This window comes from Muscardinus avellanarius (genome assembly GCF_963383645.1).
Source record: "Muscardinus avellanarius genome assembly, chromosome: 1".
NCBI lineage: Eukaryota > Metazoa > Chordata > Mammalia > Rodentia > Gliridae > Muscardinus > Muscardinus avellanarius.
The window spans coordinates 222,847,911-222,871,224 of NC_137786.1; the positions used below are offsets into that span (position 1 = coordinate 222,847,911).

The following is a 23,314-nucleotide window of genomic DNA, read 5'->3' on the forward strand; positions in this document are numbered from 1 at the left end:
ATGTAACATATGGTACAAATCTAACAAATGAGGTTTGGATTTGAACCCATTCAGTTTTCTTCCCCAGAATGCATAGTAAACATAGATGGGGTAGGCATAGATTTTAAATTCATTCATGATGCTTGAGAAACATCTGAATATTTAAAATACAGACATAAGCAAAATACTAAAATCTTTGTTTTCCTGGATAACAAGATATATCATAAAAATAATAATTGAATAAATTCTTTTGTAATATAGAATGAGTTAAAGGTTCATAGACTATAGGAACAGTAAACAGTGTTGTATGCTCTGTGGGAAGAAAGCAAGTATGGATAAAGACACAAAATCCTTTTTTTCATGATCTCAACTTTTATAATAGACTCCCCAGTGTCCATGTGTGCTTGCATGTTTTTCTTTTTTTCAAAGCTACACCCCAGCCCTGATTTTTTATTTTTTATTCTGAAACAGGGTCTCGTTGAGTTGCAAGGGGCCTCACTAAGTAGATGAGATGCACATGTTTCTATATTGTGAGCACAAACTTTTGTTTTTAGTCTCCACACACTTTACTGGGTTGTGTTAAAATCAAAATTTACTGTGGTATCATGAAGCGGTGTAGTGTGCTGATATGAAGGGATCAGCTGTAGAAATGTGTTCAAACCCCTATTTCATAGGAGGATGTTAACCTTCTTCTTTTATCTCATCAATACCCTTATTTCTACAAATGACTCAACGAGTCAGTTAAACTTTTTGACTATTCAGTGACCCATATGTTCAGTGCTTCATCTAATTTTGTATAATTCAGTGCATATGATATACATATATAAATAATTTATATGTATATTTGAGTAAATATACAAATTAAGACAAACATATTAAATTATGCCATAGAAGCATCTAGGATTTTTCTTAGTTTTTCCCTGTTAATATCTTGATTTTGATTCCTCACTGCCTATTTTTGTTTAATAGATGGCTATTCTTTATCTCTCTAAAAGAAAGAATAATCTTTAAGCTCATAGTCTATTATCGTTTTATTGTTGCATAAGTTGTTTATTCTGTGATGAAGTTCTGCTCCTCCTCTTTCTTATGGCTGAATTTCCTCATATTTGATCCACTGGACAATATTCTGTCTTAGGTTAGAATCTATTCTTTATCTGTATTGACCTGATAATATGAGTTGCATGAAGCAAAAAAAATCTCGTAATTTGAATTATGCTATCCTCCTAGAGAGAATGCAATACGGTATTTTTGATGTTGAGTATCAAAGTATTTTGGTATATTTTTGATGTTGCTTTGACATACTTTATTCATAGTCCTCTCTACAATCCTTTATGTTTTTAAATTGATGTATTATTTAACACCTATGATATTTCATTTATAACATGAAAAGAGTAATGTGCTCTCTCCTTAAATCCTACTGTAATAAAAGTCTCTGTATATCTAAACAAATGTGTGAAATAATTCACCGGAATGTGTGTATAAATATTACTAACAAGTTTATATATTTTCTTTTAAATTTATTGTGACATCTATACCAAATTGTTATTTATTTGTTCATCTCTATGTGTATAAAATATTATAATTAGCTTTCAAATTCTATACTAGAGACAAAAAGAAATATTAATATTAGTTTTGGTGGGCACAAAATGAAAGAAATTTTAAAATTATTATATATTTAAATTATTTCCTATGTTTAACCAAATTAAATTCAGGTATATACTATAAATATTACAATAAAAATATCTAATGGCTAAAGAAAAGAGAACTATGAATAAATATAAATCAATATATCACTTCTAAAATAAACCTTGGTAGGAATTCCATAGTTCTTCAAGTGAAAAAGCAAAGTCAATGAACATGTTAACATTTAATAGTTGATGACATATTTCTTTAACTTCAACTGATACTCTTTTTAATTACACCTGAATTTAAGTTATTTCAGTAAATGCTTGTTTTTATATAATATAAACATTTAAAAATCCTTGGCTGGTCCGCTACAGTCAGGAACAAGACAAGGATGCCCACTTTCACCACTCCTTTTCAATATAGTCCTTGAGACTCTTGCTGCAGCAATCAGAAAAGAGAAGGAAATCAAAGGAATTCACATAGGAAGAGAGGAATTAAAATTATCCTTATTCGCAGATGACATGATCCTTTATCTGGAAGACCCAAAGAACTCAACCAAAAGACTTCTGGACCTGATTGACAAATTCAGCAAAGTCGCAGGTTACAAAATCAACCTAAAGAAATCAGTAGCTTTTCTTTATGCCAACAACGAATCCACAATGAAAGAAATAAAAACAACAATTCCATTCACTATAACCTCAAAACCAATAAAATACCTAGGAATAAACCTAACCCAAGATGTAAAAGACCTCTACAACAAAAACTATAAAACATTAAAGAAAGAAATTGAAGAAGAACTTGGAAGATGGAAAGATCTCCCGTGCTCATGGATAGGCAGAATAAATATCATCAAAATGGCCATTCTGCCAAAACTGATCTATAGGTTCAACGCAATTCCCATTAAAATACCAGTGACATTCTTCAGAGACCTAGAAAAATCAATCATGAATTTCATATGGAGAAAGAAAAGACCTAGAATAGCCAAAGCAATTCTCAATAACAAGAAACACGCAGGAGGAATTACAATCCCAGACTTCAAACTATACTATAGAGCAATAGTAGTAAAAACAGCATGGTACTGGCACAAAAACAGATATACTGACCAGTGGATTAGAATAGAAGATACAGAAACAAACCCACACATCTTTAGTCAATTAATCTTTGACAAAGGGGCCAAACACATACGCTGGAGAAAAGACAGCCTTTTCAACAAGTGGTGCTGGGAGAACTGGCTAACCATTTGTAAAAAGATGAATCTAAACCCCTATATCTCACCAAACACAGGAATCAACTCAAGATGGATCAAAGACTTAGAAATTAGACCTGAGACTGTGAAGCTAGTAGAGGAAAGCATAGGTTCAACACTACAACATATTGGCACAGGCAGTAACTTTCTCAACAAAACCTCCAAAGCTCAGGAAATTAAAGCAAGAATAAACAAGTGGGATAACATCAAACTAAAAAGTTTCTTCTCATCAAAGGAAACTATCAATAACCTAAAGAGGAAGCCTACAGAATGGGAAAGGATCTTTACCAGCCACCATTCTGATAGGGGGCTAATATCCAGAGTATACAAAGAGCTCAAAAGACTCTACACTAGCAAAACAAACAACCCAATCAAGAAATGGGCAAATGAACTAAATAGACACTTCACAAAAGAAGAGATACAAAGGGCTAATAGATACATGAAAAGATGTTCTTCATCACTGGCCATCAGGGAGATGCAAATCAAAACTACACTGAGATTCCATCTAACCCCAGTCAGAGTAGCAAGCATAAAGAAATCAAATAACAACAAATGCTGGCGAGGATGTGGGGAAAGAGGAACTCTTTTACACTGTTGGTGGGAATGCAAACTAGTTCAACCACTATGGAGATCTGTGTGGAGATTCCTAAGAAAGGTGGGAATAGATCCACCATATGATCCAGCTATACCACTCCTGGGTATCTTTCCAAAGGAGTTGAATTCAGAGAACTACAGCAACATATGCATACCTATGTTCATAGCAGCACAATTTGTAATAGCCAAAATATGGAACCAACCCAGATCACCATCAACAGATGAATGGATAGCAAAACTGTGGGAAATACACACAATGGAATTCTATTCAGCCATAAAGAAGAACAAAGTTATATCATTTGAAAGAAGATGGAAAGCCCTGGAGAACATTATGTTAAGTGAGATCAGCCAAGCACAGAAGAAGAAGATACATATGTTTCCTCTAATATGCCCAAACTAGGAAACACAAAGAATACCAGAGGGACTCCAGATATTGAAGGGGAAATACTAGCTAAGTTTGGATGGTAAGATAGGAGAGGAGGAAGGCCGGTCTTGATTAATAAGGGTCTACACTTGAACATGTGTAAAATTATGAATAAGACATGGTTAACCTGGACAACCATTGGTGGGGGGGGGAGGGAAAATGTGGGCGGGGGGGAGGGCACCAAATATAGTGTAAATTTATACTATTTATGTTCAATAAAAAAATTGTTATAAAAAAATCCTTGGCTGGTATATATTTATATTATCTGATGAAACAATTTTGTCTGTACAAGTTCATATTTAGGACAAAGTGATTCATAAACTTTAACAAAGTTTAGAAAAAATACAAAATCATCTTAGTGATGTTCAGAATACCTATTTTAAATTCTGTGGATTAGATGAGTTTCATAAACAGTGGTGTATATATTTTTTAATTTTTGGAGAGACTAAGAAAAACTCTTAAAAAGAGTTTATGATAAAAAGGGCCTAAGATGGACATTCATATTAAAACTTCCCACATTCAACCAAAAATTGGTTCAAGAGACTTGACTGGTAAGCTGCATTAGATGTTTAGATAAAAAAGAGAAACTATTCTCTAAAAATTCTTTCCAGAAATGTAAAGATATGTGGTGAGCACTTTCTATATTAAAGGCAGATAAATGCATTCATATGTTAAGATATAAACAAATTCTTCTCTGAAGAATCTAGCAACCAAAAAAATATGACACACATTGTTAATTTTAAGGAAGAACTTAAGATTTGTTTTAACTTCAAAACCATGTCACTCACCATATTTAGAAATTCATAATGAGAGCTTGTATATGACACCTCATTATATATGTATAATTAGCAATATGCATTAATCACAATTAATTTGACCAAACTAATATTAAAATGAAGGTTCCCCAAACTAGCTTTGTTCTTCTTTTCTTTCTTCTCTCCTGAATTTCTATTTATAATTCCAGTTATATCTTCAAACTCATTTTCTTCTTCAAGGGGAGCCATCATTCTTTAATTTCAATAGGAAAATATCAGAAACAAAACCAATTTTTTCTAAATTGGCATTTTATTGCTTTAATAATAACTCAAAATTATATATGCAGAGTACCTCTTCCCATCAGATATTCTTAAAACAATACTTCCAGTTTTTTGAAAGACTTTCTTCGCAATTATTCACATGGCTCCTTCCTCAAATATCAAAAGGGAATAATGGTTATAAAACACACATTATCCATGCATTTTCCATATCCATGCATTATCCATACTTGCAAATAAATACTGCCTGTGCGGGGTGTGTGTGTGTGTGTGTGTGTGTGTGTGTGTGTGTGTGTGTATGTGTATAGATGCATTGCTTACTCAAAGAAATGATTCATAAATACAACTAAAAATCACAAATATTGAAATGTGTATGCATTAATGTTGTTATCATCTGCACAATAAATAATATTAAAGTATTTTTGGTAGTACTGTGGTTCCTGTAAACCCTTCTACCTATGGGCTACACTCCCAGACACCTATTATTTTATATTTTTATTCAGAAACAGGGTCTCTTAAGCCAGCAAGGCTGGCTTTGAACCTGCAAGGTCCTCATGTCTCTGCCTCCCAAGCCCAGGGATTACAAGCGTGCGCCACCATGCCTGGCTTAAAATATTTAATAAAAGAAATAAGTCACATATTAAAGAAAATTGCAGTCGTGGATCTTAGTGATTAATTACTAACGTAAGCCAAAAATTTTAAAAATGAACCAAAAGAAGGAAAATGTGTCCCAGCCTTAGACTTAAAACTCATTATATAAAAACCTTCATGATGAATATCAGTGCCTGGGAGAATCCCATGACCTTTCCCCAAAATTTACACCCAGGGACTTGGGGATCGCAACACCATGCTGTGAAATTATGCATCTGCCACCCCCTTTTCAACTTTATGAAGCAGAGGCGGCAGGGCATAAAAGCCAGTACAAACCTGTCTTAGTACTTCGTACCTGGCACACTGCAGTGAGAATCAACATGAAGGAAGTCACAAAATGCCCTGTATAAATAAAGCCTGTGAAATAGTTCTGGCCTCAGGTGGAGACAACCATGTCAGTGTGGTACATCCAAGATTTTCCTGAACTATTGCCAGCCTTAGGTTGGTGTAAGAGCACACACCCACCAAGACTGCCTGGGCTGTGATAATCAGTTGTGACCCAGCTCGGATTCAGACTTGGCAGTGATGAGACTGTCTCTACCACCCATCCTGTAAACCTGAGCAACACAGCCATCCCCAGGAAAATATTTGTAGATAGAGCCTATATCACTGCCTAGCACCAAGCACGTATGTGCAATGATAATTATATGTGAAATATGTGTGTGTATGTGTGTACCGATTATATACATATATATGCAAAATTTATATATACATATGCAGAAGAATGGGACAGTTCTCTTATACAGAATTATCAGTTTTAAAATGTATTAAGGATTTAAAGTTAAGGTCTGAAAGTAAAATTTCCATAACAAATCATAAGAGGACTTTTCTGGCTATGACCAAGGCCAAACAACAAAACAAGTTAGGCAAGTAACTTTATATCCAGCTAAAAACCTTCTGGAAACAAAGAAAATTCTCAACAGTACAAAGGAAAACTGTTAACTAAAATAAAATAATTATAAACCCTCCTTATTATATGGGATTAATACTTTAAAAGGAGTACCTAGGAAGCAAAAAAATATTCAGTTCTCAAACAGACAAAAGAGTTTCATATACTTTTGTTCAATGAATAAAAGGATCACCAGGTATAAGATGTTCAAAATTACTAATAACCACCGAAATATAAATTTAAAATGTAAAATTTTATATAATTTTTAATTTTGTATTGGTGCATTGTAGTTATACATCTTAGTGGGGCACAAGATGGTGGAGACATACATGCACACATCACCTGATTAGTCCTTACCCTATTCTCGCCCCATTGCCTCCCTCTCCCTCCTTCTTGTGTTTGATGTTAATGGTTGACATTAATATGTTTATTAAAGTATATCATGTGCATTAGAGAATGTTCCTCTTCCCCCCTCCCATCCCCTCAGTTAGATCGCCTTATTTGATCACCTATAGTTTCTCCTTCTTTGCCTAGAGTTCCTCCTATGACCCATTTTCTCCCTAGCTTCTACATATTAGTAAGAGCATCTGAGTTCTTATTTTTATATGACTGACTAATCTCACTTAGCATAATGTCCTCCAGTTCCATCTATTTCCCTGTAAATAAAGTAATTGTGTTTTTCTTTAGGACTGAGTAAAATTCCATTGTGTACATATCGCATAGTTTTGTAATCCATTCATCTGTTGATGGACATCTAAAATTTAAAAGTTTAAATGAAGGTCAAAGAATACTATTCACTCTGCAAACAGCAGCAGGTATGCCTTATTCCAGAATCATTTACTTTTTTATTATGAAGTAAATAATTATATTGCTATGTTGAAACAAATATAATTGAGACATATTCCCCTTTGGATATCTCCTGTGGGCTTTGTCAGCAACTCACTGGCTATAAATACTCTAAGGTAGTCTTAGTCACAGTGTACCCAAAGTGACATTTGCTGTTTCTTGGGTAAGAGAAATGTTTAGATAAATTGAAGGTTATTTGGGAGCAAGAACATAAATTTTGAAGAACAACTATATTATTCTATACTAAATAATTTTTCCTTCTAAATATTGAGTATTAAATATTTTATCTATTGCTTATTGCATGTGTTACCAACATGTACTCATCTGATTTATTCAATTTTGTTTATAAATTTAAATATAAATTTTCTGAACAAAGAAAATGTTAAAATTATGTTTGTATAGGTAAATAATTATGCTCATTTTTTAATATATACTTTAATTTTATGATGAATGAGGGTATTCAAAAAGCAGGAAAATCATTAGTCTATCCATACAGGGTAGGAAAAAATTTGACATACTCAACTTTCTGTAGTCTGATACTTTGATATACTAGGAAAAAACAATCATTTTATAAAATTTATATCTTACATATGTAATATAGTGCTCACTGGGGATAACTTCTTATTCCTTAATGTTTCTCTATGTTTTATGGCTAAAAATATTCAAACCATCAGGAGTTAAGTTTTGTTTTAATTTACTATGAAAGCAGGACAGTATGAATGGCACAATGAAGTCACAGAATATCAGAAAGTAGTAAAACGTGTTCAAGAGTTTTGAAGGAGTCCTGAACTAGATCTTGTCTCTAGCAATGATTATCTCCATGTTTTCTATCAGTTGAAATAATGTAATAGGCTCAGAAATTCATCCCCGAATCAAGTGCTCAATAAATGAATGTTATTATTTCTCTCCTCTTTTGCAAACTCTGTATTTCTTCATGAATCCCAACATATTCAGTGGTTTCTACCTTCTGTTTAAATGGGATTCATAGAAGTAGACTTATATCAATTGTATGAGTTGATTCGATACTCTCCAATCTTCAAGAATCATAGCTCATTTCTCTTTACAATTCTGAATCCTTTGAATGTGTGATAATATTGACTTAAACTAGCATAATTTAGTATAAATTGCTTGTCTCAACACACATTTAGCTGAAATATATCATTTATTAGAATCAAAAGTGAGCCTTTGCTATTTAAAAATGAAATTATGATAATTTGGAAAAGATCTCTTAATTCATAGAATTTTGTAGTTTCTAATGAGTAATTGCAGGACATAAAGTGTTAGAGAAAAAAACTGTATTCTTCATACTGTTTAATAATTGAATTTAACCCTGACAGAGTACTGTATAGCACTTTACCGTAACTAAACACATTTTATAATTAAATTTATTTACTGCAACCTTGTTTGTTAAATAATCATCTTCACGTTGTGCAAGTGGGTAAATTATAACAAATCATTCCAAAAAACTGCTAAAAGATTTAGCATCTATTTCACTACTTTTTCTCCTGATGTAATGTCATATGTGTCTGGATATCAGAAATTATATTTATATCTTCTTGCCCTGTGTTTTAAGGTGAATAATAATGAAAACAATCAACTAAATTCAACATTAACTAGTTGAGATGATGTTTTATGAAACAGCATGGGTTCAGTCATTGTATAAATATCTACATGATTTTGCAGTGGCTAGCATTAACAGTTGACTCATGAATATGGTCTCTCAATCTGCTGCTGGAAAATCATATAGCATATTTATATCTGTATATGTATATCACACAAACCTACATACATAGACATAACTCATGTTCTTTGGAGTTTTAGTTTCTTCATTGGTTCACAGCATCATAAACTGCCATTTTGTGAGAACTTTAGATTTGTTCCATGAGATTTCAAAATGAAGAATGTCACGGAGGTCACTCTGTTTGTGTTGAGGGGATTAACAGACAGTTTCTACCTGCAGATCATCTTCTTCTTCCTGTTTTTAGCAATTTACCTTTTTACTCTCCTGGGCAACTTAGGGCTGATTGTATTGGTCCTAGGGGATTCCCGGCTTCACAACCCGATGTACTATTTTCTGAGTGTGTTGTCATCAGTAGATGCCTGCTATTCCTCTGTTATCACCCCAAATATGTTGATCAATTTTTTGTCAAAAGAAAAGTTCATTTCCTTCTGTGGTTGTGCAGCTCAGATGTTTCTTGCTGTTACTTTTGGAACCACGGAATGCTTCCTCTTGGCTGCAATGGCTTATGACCGCTATGTCGCCATCTACAACCCGCTCCTGTATTCAGTGACCATGTCACCCAGGGTCTATGTGCCACTCATCACGGCTTCCTATGTTGGTGGAATTCTGCACGCGATCACACACACGTCAGCCACTTTCCGCCTGTCCTTCTGTGGATCCAATGAAATTAGACAAATCTTCTGCGACATCCCTCCTCTCCTTGCAATTTCCTGTTCTGACACTAGCACCAACCAGCTACTACTCTTTTACTTTGCTGGCTCCATTGAGATATGTACGATATTAATCGTACTGATTTCCTACGTATTCATTCTGGTGGCCATTCTGAGGGTACACTCTGCAGAAGGGAAGAGGAAAGTCTTTTCCACGTGTGGCTCTCACCTGACTGGTGTGGCCATTTTTCATGGGACTGTTCTCTTCATGTACGTCAGGCCAACTTCCAGCTATGGTTTTGAGCATGATATGGTTGTGTCGATATTTTACACCATCATTATTCCCATGCTGAATCCCATCATTTACAGTTTGAGGAACAAGGATGTCAAAGAGGCAATTAAAAAAGTGTTTGGAAACAATCGCTTTATCAATAAAGTATATTTTTCGCACTAAAATCTAGGTGAAAATTCTGCGAGTGTATGTCAATATCAAGCAGGTATGATGCAAGCATTTGTTGAAATTTATTAGTATTCTTTTATTTGTGAACATTTTTTGATAAATATCATGGGAAATTATTTCCTGCATTGATTCAAATATTGAAAAAATGATTTTATCCAGTTGCTTTTTATGATGTCCATATTAATGTGTGAATGTACATAAGTATGCAAATAGATGCTGGTAATAAATAAAATGTTCAGAAATGTACACACAAGTATATATTTATGTATTTATAATATTTATTTATAGTACACGTGTATTTGTGTAAGATTTAATATATTGTGCTTTTTCTTTAATCTATAAAGCACATTTTATTTGCTTTTAGAGTAGAAATTATGAATAATTTTATTCTTACATTTGACTGGCTTAATCAAACACATGTAATCTAAGGAAAGCAAAACTATTTATAAGCCCAGGTTATTTTCTAAGGATTTTTCTGTTCCTTCTTTCAGTTCAAAGCTTCCTGCTATATTCTTGGATCTATACAGCAATCTAATCACAGCCTGTGGTTTAGACACCATAGATGATGAGATAAAATTTGGTGTCTTCACGGTGCTGCTTCTTAGGGGTGAATTTCTTTCTTTTATTTTTTATTTCCATGGCACAGGCATGAACCAATTCCTCACATATTGTACAGACTAGATATGAGCACTTTTTCATATTGTACATATATACAAAGATTAGCAAAAGTAAAGCAAAAATAAAAAAGTATGTACAGTTGGCTGGTAGATGTTTTTCCTGGACTAAGCCCACACCACATCACCATTGCAAGATTCTCTAAGGGCCTGGACCCTGCTCAGATTTCTGCTCCTGTCTTGACACTAATTGTTCTGTTAGGCTCTTTCAAATGCCACCCTTTCTCATCACTAAGGTCCTAGAAGGAAAGAACAGAAAAAATAAACAACTCTGTTATTCTTTTGTCTAAGCTTGCTTCCAACACACTTTATTTTTTTTTTTTGGCATGTCTCCTTCAAATATCAGTTTAGATGGTTCTGTTTTCCCTTTCTTTTTCAACTTTAGTTAGACCTTAAATTATTATTTTGTAAACTTATTTTCTTTCCATTAGTTACAGTAGGACAGTTATATATTTTTATTTTTAGAGAGTACCACAAAATTATTTTCTAAAATGGGATCTGTACATTTAAATAAGACTTAAAATTTAAATACAGAATGTCTAATATGTGATATCTTCCTATATAGTGTATTTGGATTTGTTTTTCTTCTGTGGAAGAAGAAATATGAAATAGTGAATTTATGTTTGTATAGGTAAATAAGTATGCTTTTTTCAGTTATGTGCCTTAATCTTCCTGATGGATTCCAAATTAAGAAAAATAATGAATCTATTAGCAGAGAGTTAGAAGTCCCTTGTTCAATCACATGATTCCTTTTCTCAAATGTCTAAACCATGAAATTATTTTTCTATCTGTGAATATTCAAACAATATGATTTCCTGATCTGTTGTATGCATGTTGTATGTTCTTCTGTGTTTGTGTGTGTGAACATGTTGTAGTATTAAGTATACAGGAGTTTCTTAAACACAGCTCAAAATTACAAAGTTTGATGAATTTCATACTTTAAATGATTTTAAGTCTGCATAATTGAAATTTAGCACAAATACGGTAAAAGAAAGAGCTATAACTAAAGAAAATAGATATATCTGTTAATTTCAGACGTAATCAGCTATTGATGAACAAAATATACATAATGTATGGCTTCCAAAGAAAGAAATGTTTTGTGGACAACATATATACTTTAATGGTGATTTGCAAACTGTTAATGTAAAATTGTATAAGACATTCTTACATACTCATAAATTTGACACAAATTCAAAAGTTATAAAACCCACAAGTGGGATAGCTGGGTTTTAAACTAAGTACATAAGTAAATAACCAAATAAACACATAAATCTAATCACAGTTGATTGTAATCATCCTTGACAATTAATAGGTAACCTCCAGGCATTTTATTATGCTTTCAAATGCGTTAGGGGATAATCGGCAAATTGCTTCGCATCTCCTTAGGGAGAGTTGCAAAGAAACATGAATTATAGGAGTGGTCCACCTGGATCATATGGAGGATCCATTCTCAGTGTTTTGAGGAATTTTCACACTGAGTGGCTTTACTGATTTGCAATCCCACCAAAACACAGAAGAGTTTCTATTTTCTCACATCCTTTCCAGCATTTATTGTTGTTTGACTTCTTGGTGGTGGCCATTCTGATGATGAGTGCCATGTGATCAGAAGGAATCTCAGTATAATTTTGATTTGCATTTCTCTGATCACTAATGATGTTGAGAAATCATCAAAAACCTTAACAGAGAGTCAACAGAGTGGGAGGTCTTTGCCAGCTACTTCTCCTATAGAGGATTAATATCTAGAATATACAGAGAACTAAAGAAACATACTACTAAAAATTAAAACAATGCAAAAAATGGGCAAGTAAACTAAAAAAAACATTTAAAGCTTTTTCTTGTAGTTTTATTCTTTACAACTCATTCATTTTCTCATTGCATAATATTCACTTTTATGGATGTGCCATTTGTTTTTCCATTAGTCATCTAAGGAAATTCTGAATAATTCTGAATTCCAGTGATAATAAATACAATTAATATAGTATTTGCATGCAGATTTTTTTTTGCCTGAGTTTACATTGTCAAGTCATTTGGAATTGTAAATTTTTCATTCTATGTGACTGTGTTTAGTTTAATAAGAAACTGCTAGTCTCTTGAAACTCATTTCATTCCCAAAAGGATTTGATATGATTTCCTGTTAATCTTGTATCCTCTCTAGCATTTGACATTGCCAGTGTGGGTTGGAGCTGGACAGTTTCTTTTTTCTAACCACTATGTAATGGCTCCTTCTTATTTTTTTTTCCTTCTTCTTCTTCTTCTTCTTCTTCTTCTTCTTCTTCTTCTTCTTCTTCTTCTTCTTCTTCTTCTTCTAATTATTATTATTACTATTATTATTATTATTATTATTATTACTATTACTGTGTGTGGTACTGGGGATAGAGCCCAGGGGCAGTCTACCTCTGAAGTATGCCCACAGCCCTATTTTTTAGTCTTTTTATTTTTAAAACAGGTCTCACTGAGTTGTGAAGTGCCTCACTAAGTAGCTGAGACTGTTCTCCTATTATTGTTTTAATTTGTAATTTCCTGATGAAACATTATAACAGCATTCATTCACATTATTTTTGGAGCTGTATATCTTCTTAGGAGTTTCCCTCTTCTCACCGATTTTTTGCTCATTATTAGGTGGGTTGTTTAGTTTTTTGCTCTTGGTATGTAAGAGTTCATTCTGTATGTAATAAATATGGGAAAGCTCACCAAGAATGGAGCGCATGTATATAACTACTACTATGAAATACATTTTGATATGAGACTATAAGCACTAATAAGTGTATAAATAAATAAAATACATTATCTAGGATAATATATACTAGGAGACATTTGAAGAAATCAACATAGTAATTTCATTACCATTAATAAGATTTCATGTGTTTTCATTTGTTATAAGTATCTATGAAATGGTCACATTTTGCAATATAATATAAGTGGTAATTACTGATTCTGTGGTTTCTACAACTTCATAGTGCCTGAACACAAAACAGGGCCTTGTATCCTCTTTCTTTCTTTCATATTAGTTTTGAACATTTTAAACTAGTCTAAGTGAGTGAATGTTATAAGCATCATTGAATCACATATGGTCTATATTTTCTTAGAAAATGCACATATAAAATGTTATATACAAATGGAGACAAAAACAGAAAAGATAAAGGAAAAAGGGACTAATCTCTTTAAAATGGCAGAATATAAAACTGCAATGATTCTGCCTTTCATTTTTAAATCTTTTCAAATATTTAGTCATTTATAACCCCAGTGTCTTTATATGACCCTGTGAAAAATTATTCAGCATTTAATAATCATGTAAATAAATACAGTCATGTGATTTATTCATGATTCCTGAAAAGGGAAATGGGGTTTTTACTTCACACTGTAGTGTATAAAAATCATTATATAAGTATCAGGATACTTTTAGAAAAACAATTATGTTAATGACAAGTGTTCATTTTGCAGTGGGATTTCACTAATTTTCTCAGAAAATAATGATAGAGAATAAATCTAGTATACAGCAAAGACTTTAAACCATAAAAAGGACATTTTTTTCCACTGACTCCCAAAGCCATTTCCTCTCTTCTGGTTATCCTTCTGTTTCACCTGCTCATTATCATGACCATCCTTAGGGTGAACTCCTCCTAGGTCAGGCACAAGGCCTTCTCCACCTGTGCCTCCCACATGACAGTGGTCATGGTGTCCTATAGGACTTTGCTATTCATGTATGTGTAGCCCAATTCCAGCAACTTCTTGAACACCGATGAAATAGCTTTCATATTTTACACCCTGATTATCCCCATATTGAATCCTTTGACTTATAGCTTGAGGAATAAAGATGTAAAATGTTCCCTATAAAGGACTTGGGAAAATATACAATATATTTTCCTAAAATCCACACAACATAGGAGTCATACAATTGAGGTTTGAAAGTTAACATGTTTTTTTCTACTCTATAAGTCATAGTTAAAAACAACTGGACTCAGCATATATTTGAAGACTGGCTTTATGGTTACTAGTCAATATACAAAATTCTACTCTGACTTAGAAGTAAACAGAAATAATTTCAAAATTTGAACTAAGTTTTATTTGTAATGAGACTATCCTGTGTTGTATATTGATGTATGTGTTAATCGTTAATCATGTTTTCTGGACATAGTTCTACTAAAACCTGTTGGAGGTTAGTCCACAGAATGAGGTCGCCATTTCAGACCAGCTTAACCACTTACACAGTATATGCTAAGTGGAAATTTTCCACATGCAGACATGCTTCTTTGAACTAGATGGTACTGGACAGTGAACATGGATGACCTTCTATTCTTCCTGAAAAGTTCACCTCGCCACTCCCTAAACTTAACTTGTGGTCTCCTTTGCCTTCTTTGAACCCTTATAAAAAGAAGGGCCCTGGCTACAGAAGGCCAGGAGAATTGTCATCTATCTTCTCCCCAACCTCAAAATTATTAAATTATTTTAAAATTATAATATCAGGCTTCCTGTTAATGTTGTGGAAGAACATTATTGTCAGGAAGCTTCCTAGAGCAGTGACCTTCCATGGCAGGAACCATGGAAGAACTTTCAGTGAGCTGCCCGAAGCAGCAACCTTCTGTGGTGGGACTGTGGAGCAAGCAGCATCTGCTAGAGCCCACAATAATAACCCGCTCTAAAATCCTTCATATATTTTTATTATTTAACATTCTTGATATATTATTCATTTTATTTATATTATGTAGAGACTGATTTTTTTCTTAGTATATCATCATGTGGATAAGGTTATCTATAAGCTAAACAAGCATGAATAAAATCATTCATTAGAATAATAAAAACATGCGTATTGTCATGTTTAAATAATTGATAAAAATTTTATTTTGGTGAAAATATAATCAATACAGCCGGGCATGGTGGCTCATGCTTGTAATCCCTGCGCTTGGGAGGCTGAGACAGGAGGATCACACGGGTTCGAAGCCAGCCTCAGCTACTTAGTGAGACTCTCACTAAGTAGACCCTCAGCTACTTAGTGAGACCCTGTTTCCAAATAATATGTAAAAAAGGTCTGGGTGTATAGCCCAGAGGTAGAAAGCCCCTGGGTCTACCACCAAAAAAAAAAAAAAAAGAAAAAGAAAATATAATCAATACATAAATATTGTGAAATCATGCATATATATGACAAAATATTACATATTTTTAGAAAAAGTATATTCAAAAGGGACAAAGTAAAATGTTAGTTACTGGTGGGTTAAAAGATTAAGAAAATGCTTAAATTATTGTTTAAAAATTTTGTTTCTCCACATTAAATTAAATGAGTAAATGTTAATTTGATAGTAATATAGAATAAATGTTTCTAATATCTACATTTTAAAAATACTGTGCACTAATATTCACATGTATATATGTGAATTAATAACCTGACATGTGAAAGACCACTACAACAGAAATTATAGAGCGTTAAGGAAGGAAATTGAAGAGGACCTCAGGAGAAGGAAAGAACTTCCATGTTCTTGGATAGGCAGAGTAAATATCATCAAATGGCTATACTATAAAAATGATTTATGGATTCAATGCAATTCCTATGAAAATGCCAATGCCATTATTACAGAGCCAGAAAAAAAAGTTCCTAAAATTCATATGGAAAATCAAAAGACCTATAATAGCCAGAACAATTCTGAACAATAAGAACCATGCTGGAGGCATCACAACACGATCTCAAATTACACTATAGAGCTCTAGTAACAAGAAATGGTATTCACACAACACACACACACACACACACACACACACACACACACACACACACACACCAGACACATAGACCAACAGTAAAGAAGCTACAGAATAAATCCTCACAGTTAGAACCATATGGATTATGATAAAGGAGTCAAAACCAGGTTGGAGAAAAAAACAGTTATTTAACAAGTGGTGAAAGGAAAACTGCGTATTCATATGTAGAAGAATGAAATTAGTCCCCAATCTCTCACTGTACACAAGAGTCATCTCAAGGTGGATTGAAGACCTAATATCCTACCAAAAACTTTGCATTACTAGAAGAAAACATAGGACCAACTCTCCAACATAAAATATTATGGACTTTCTCCATAAGAATCCTCTAGCTCAGGGATTAAAAATCAGAATCAATAAATGGGATGGCATAAAATTGAAAAGCTTCTGGACAGCAAAGAAAATCACCAAGAATCTGAAGAATGCCTACAGAATGGGAGAAAATCTTTGGAGCTACTCTTCCAATGAAGTGCTAATACCTAAAATATATAAAGAATGCAGAAAAATTAACATTAAAACATATAATCCAATTAAAATGAGCAATTAAAACCATAAATCATATTCAATAAATATATTGTAAAAGGTCCAGGATCACTAACAATTAGGAAAAAATTGCCCTGGGAGTCCACATAACTTCATTAGAATGCCAGTCAACAAATATACAATCAACAATAAATCCTGGGCAGATTTTGGTGGGGCTGCAGATCAGCACAACTACTATATAATATTCATTATAAAAACAGATACCATGGGGTATATTGGTACAGTTAAGAGAGAGAGAGAGAGAGAGAGAGAGAGAGAGAGAGAGAGAGAGAGCGAGCCAGTGCAATCACCGCATCCACTTGTTATTCAGCTCAAGCCCTGAGTACTCATCAAACTCCACTTTGACTTTGAAATTTTGAATTGAGACTTAACTAACGAGCAGTCTAGTTGTCTTTCTTCCCCCTCTGGAATCCTTTATTTGTGAAATTTGTTTCTCATGTTCAGGGACTTGAAAGCAAACACATTTCATTGTGAAAATCTTTAGGGACTTCAGACACTTATATAAGCTTCATTCAGGCTTCGTGCAGCATCCTTGGTGACGAGCCTCAGCAGATCTCTCTGCACAGGTAGGTTATCTCAATGAGTTACTGATTACGAGGGCTAAATTAAGGCACAAGTGTTTTTAAAACTTTGATATTTAAATTAGATTCATACTGAAATGATGTATCTTCCTTTCCGAGAGATTCAACTATCTGCTTACACATTGCTAAGGATAGAGATGGCTCTAGAACTTAATAAAATCTATGATCCTTATGGATAAATTAAACTTATTTTTTATACAGAGGAACACATTATCACTAAAATTATTATATAGAGAAGGTGATTTTATCTGCCTTAGAACTGGAAGAAATTAGGACTCTACACTGAAGGGAGAGTTTCTTTAGGGTTTCTTAAATATATGGTTTTGTGTTACAAGAAAGACTTACAAAACTATTTACAATAAAAAAAACATTTTTACCCTATTTTAATTTGTATAGTGACATGTTGAAACTGTATGATGGAAATAGTCCTGGGTGCCAACTATCATTGTCCATGTTCCTGGTGGGAACAGGGAGACATAGAGAGATTCAGTGTTTGTCCCAAACACAACACATATTTAAACACATTTAAGACAGATTCCAAATGCTAGGGCATAGTTGAGTGATAGAATATTTTCCTAGCATGCCCAAGTCCTTAGGTCTGATTCCTAGCACAACATACACACATGCACACGTACACATGCACACACTTGTACATATACACACATAAGTTACACATTATAGAACAGAGAAATATAACATTAAAATCGCCTCATAAATCAATTGAGAATTCATTTATATCATTTCTTATTCAAATTACGTATTTGTGGAAAAGAAATGAGCTATGAAAATGTTATCTATTTTTAAACTTTTCGTTAGAGTTTTTAATATATTGTTAGACTTATAAAATATTTTCTTCTCAATAGCTATTGTGAAAAAACATATAGAAAATTAGCTCCTGTGAGGGACAAACACTAATTCATACGATATTTTGGAATAAAAAGGAGAAAATCAAATCAGGTGTTCTAAGAAACTCTTTCCATAGCAGATTCTTAATAAATGCAAAGCTACACAAGCTTTGCTGCCCATCATATTCCAATAGAGGAAGGAATTAACAAAATGAAATAATATTAAATATATGTATGCCGGGGTCCAGCCCTAGCAGAGTCGGGGTTCGTGTGAAGGTGAGGGGGAAAAACCGAGGCCGATGAGAGAAGAAGACCACACGAATTCAGATTCAATCTTCTCTGTTTTATTCAGGATTTGTTACAGTTTTTATACTTTATTTTTTGGCAGAAAAGCAAGTGCATAGTCATGCAAGCAGAATCTTTAAGGACAGGAAATGTTATTATTTACATACATCAGGGCGGGTGTTAGACATTTAATCAGTCATAGTATGCTTTGTCTCACTTCATAAAGCTGACTCAAACCTAATCTGATACAGTGGCTCAAACTAAGGTCAGTTTGAACTTAATATTTGGCCCAGTAACTCTATCCTTGGGCTTTGCTGTCTGAGTCTCTCACAAGCCACTGCCCATCAGTTTTAGTCATAACGTTTATACATAAAATTCCAATTATACATATTAATCCAAATAACCCTAAAATAATTTTATGAAAGAAAGGAATGCCAGACATACTTCATGGGGGATCTACGCCGTTGCGGATCCCCTGATCGAGCTTTCTCAAGATCTACATGAAATTGCTGTGGCATATGTAAATATTTTTTCTTTCCTAAGCTGATAGCACGAATTCATAGTTGAAACCCAATGATTGCTGTTGATGATGTTTTTGGTTGTTGTTAAATTAAGAACACATTTATAGAATGCATTGCATGTGCAAGCACAGGAGGTACTGAGTCACTTATGTGCAGTGGGACAGGACATAGTTTGATCCAGATGCACTGCCTCTGTGTCCTCCAGTTCAAGCTACCTTTCTTACATTTCTTTTGAGGCACAGATGAGAATTCTAGGAAAGCTGGTGCAAGGCAAACAGACTGGCTCATTAGTCTCATACTTGATAAATTGAAAAAAGTATGTTTACATTAAAATAGATGCTACAAATTTAAGAGATAATCTAGTTGCAAGAATGTTTTTTTTTAATATACACCTAGGTACCATGTGTCTCATTTTTTTACTTTTAAAAAAATTTAACGGACTCAAAATATTTGCATATATTTATGTGGATACAATATAAAATTAGTTATATGTATATAATATGTAATGATCAAACCAGAATTATTATTGTTTCCATATCCTCAAACATTTAATATTTCTTTGTGCTGGGAAACTTCAGATTATTTTTCTACTTACGTGAAAATAGACCTTAGTTTTCCTAAGTAAAAAAACTTGTAATTCACTTGCAATACCTATTTCAAAAGTCCTATTTCTATTTGTAAAAGCACTCGGTGAATGGCAATAAGTTGCTGGTAATTAAATAAATAATCTCAATTAAAAGTTATTCAAAACATTAGCATACTCCCCCATTCACTATTATATATGAATAAATAAAATAAGCAGATTTAAACAAGTAAAGATTGTAGGTACAGAATTTTTAAAAAATTAAAATAGGTTTTGGAGTCAGGACTGGTGGTACTTGCCTATACTCCCAGCACTTGTGAATCTGAGACAGGAGAATTGCAGATTTGAGTCCAGTATCAGCAATTTAGTAAGATCCTCAGCAACTTATTAACTGACAACCTGATATGAAATGAGAAATAAAAAGGGCTGGTTGAATACCATGGGGCTCAATCCCCAGAACCAATAAAAAAATAAACAGGCTTTAGGGAAATCAAGGCAAAAAGAAATATTCTGGAAAGAGAGAGATGCTTGAAGAAAATAGTGGAATTTGAAAAACTAGATATGATGATATGCCAGAATGAGATGACAGAATATGGCTTTATTTGACATAGAAATAGAAGATGATTAAATACTAGAGGGTTCAGAGTTTCAGAAAGACACTAAGTATTGAAGCGTAGGCCTGTTTTCAGGCAGCAGAAGCAGAATGGGAATAGCAAGGTAGACATCAGAAAAACCCAGTCCGCTGAAAATGTTTTCCAAGAAAATATGAAATTCTCAAGGATGTCTGATAGAAAACATAGCCTGGAAAGGACATCCGTGGAAGCTAAGGAACAGTAATTAAAGGTCACTAATTCATCAGCTTCTTAAAGGTCACTTTATTTATCAGTAGAAACATACACATGTGTGTAGGGATGGATATATGTATTTATGCACATATATGAACACATATATTAATTGCATATAACATGTTTACATAATTAATGTTTGCATTATATATTAATTAATATGACACTTAAATACACATTTACTTAATATAAGCTCTTAAGAGTAAATAAATCTAAACTGTTCTAAGAAACTCAATAGTTTCTGATAAGTTTGAATTTCTGAGGAACATGAAAAGACAGTACAAAAAACAATTATGCAAAGTTTAAAATGAAATGATTAGGGATGACACATTTAAAAACCTGAAATCTCATAGAAAAAGCAATTTTATCACCTATGAATATGTTTCTATTTTCCCTATTAAAAGATGAACACAATCAAATAAATGGCTTCTGGGAATCTCAGTCAGGTGACTGAGTTCATTCTCATGGGAGTCTCAGACCGTCAAGAGCTGCAGATTCCCCTGTTCTTTGTCTTCCTGGCCATCTACGGGCTGACCGTGATGGGCAACGTGGGCATCATCACACTCACCAGCATCGACTCGAGATTGCAGACCCCAATGTACTTCTTCCTCCGACATCTTGCTATCATCAATCTTGGCAACTCCACTGTCATTGCCCCTAAAATGCTGGTCAACTTCCTAGTAAGTAAGAAAACCATCTCATACTACGAATGTGCCACCCAGCTGGGCGGATTCTTGGTTTTCATCGTAGCTGAGATCTTCATGCTGGCCGTGATGGCCTATGACCGCTATGTGGCCATTTGTAACCCCCTGCTCTATATGGTGGTGGTGTCTCGGCGGATCTGCTTCCTGCTGGTGTCCCTCACGTACCTCTATAGCTTTACTACAGCTATTGTGGTCACACCTTGTGTATTCTCTGTGTCTTACTGCTCCTCTAACATAATCAACCATTTCTACTGTGATAATGTGCCTCTGTTAGCATTGTCCTGTTCTGACACCTACCTCCCAGAAACAGTAGTGTTCACTTTTTCAGGGACAAACTTGTTTTTTTCCATGATTATTGTTATAATATCCTACTTCAACATTGTCCTTGCCATTTTGAGAATCCGTTCCTCCGAGGGACGAAAGAAAGCCTTCTCCACTTGTGCTTCGCACATGGTGGCAGTCACTGTGTTCTATGGGACGCTCCTCTTCATGTATTTACAACCGAGGACCAACCACTCCTTAGATACGGACAAAATGGCATCGGTTTTCTACACCCTAGTGATACCAATGCTCAACCCTGTCATTTACAGCCTAAGGAACAAAGACGTGAAGACTGTTTTGAAGGGATTTCTGAATGATCCATGCCAATCATTCAAACGGATATAAAGTAAAAACTGCAACTTTTCTTAAGGGCGGGTCTTCATTTTCTCCTAAACACACTGCTTTTTATAGAAGAGGCAATGTATAGTTAGAACTACCAGCCATTACAGTAGGAAAATTTTAAGTAGTTTTTATTTCAATATGACCTTAGAAACAAGAAAAAATGTGTGTATGAATAAATAATAATTTTAAAAGAAGCACATTTTATTAATGAAATGTAAGATACTGAAGAGTTCTTACAATTTCTTCACAAGGAAGACAAAGCCTATTAGCAGGGGTGGAGGTCTGTGAGAATCTTGAAAAGGTGTTGAGAGACTATCCTCCTTGCAAAAGATATCTTTTGCTTAACTATTAATCATAATATTTTATTTTTATACCATTTACCCACCAAATTCTAAACATTTCGGCAACCATTTTATCTTGTTCTTAAAGGTGAATGTATCTCACAAAAAATAAACTGAGCAGAAAATAAGCATTAAACAAAAAGTGTTCAATACTTAGGTGGATAGGGCATAAAGGAAAACAGGTAGAAACAACCCAACTAAAAAAAAAAGAGCAGAGATTTTTATCTCTCTCACTTGGTACATGAACACAAGTCAAAATGTTGAAGTTCATTAAGAATATGACTAGTTTTTTCCACCTCATATTAAAAATGTTGCATAAAGTTAGTTATCTTCATTATGAAACCATAACCTTCAATATTACTTGATTATTTTCATTTAGTGTCATTTGGAATAAAATGACCTCACTCTCCCCAAAATCCATTGTCCTACAATTCTGAAAGTATCACATTCTAAGCACCCCCCCCAAAAAAAAAGTTAATAGTAATTTTGGACCAAATATCTATACATATAAAATTATTCTAGGACACAATGCAGTTAGAAAGGATTAAGCATGTAAGAAAAAGGCAGTTTGTGAAGAGAAAATGGTGAATTTATTGTATTTTACAAGATTTCAAATAAATAAAATATTCAAACCATAACACCCAGGGGCTACTACATTCAGATCAATGAATCATTGTCTAATTCTCACCTTCAACAGAACAGGTGAAAACTAACCAAACAAATAAAAAAAACCTCACACACCGATTGCTATTTCTCTCCCAGGACCACTTGTTTGATGGTTTTTTCCATTGAATTTTTATTTTCTTTATGTATGCTTCTTTATCTATTTTTATTTTCTTAG

The 23,314-nt window shown here is 33.7% G+C and overlaps 2 protein-coding genes across 2 annotated transcripts; both read left to right on the forward strand.

Annotated features, from left to right (window-relative positions):
• Positions 1-9,183: 9,183 nt before the first annotated feature.
• LOC308265350 (olfactory receptor 5T2-like) lies at positions 9,184-10,134 on the forward strand (the record flags this gene model as incomplete). The annotated part of the gene is made up of 1 exon (XM_080699004.1): positions 9,184-10,134. One exon carries the CDS (start codon positions 9,184-9,186, stop codon positions 10,132-10,134), a length of 951 nt encoding a protein of 316 aa, XP_080555130.1.
• An 11,053-nt stretch (positions 10,135-21,187) lies between these two features.
• Positions 21,188-22,135, forward strand: LOC308265359 (olfactory receptor 8J3-like; the record flags this gene model as incomplete). The annotated part of the gene is made up of 1 exon (XM_080699019.1): positions 21,188-22,135. One exon carries the CDS (start codon positions 21,188-21,190, stop codon positions 22,133-22,135), a length of 948 nt encoding a protein of 315 aa, XP_080555145.1.
• Positions 22,136-23,314: the final 1,179 nt, after the last annotated feature.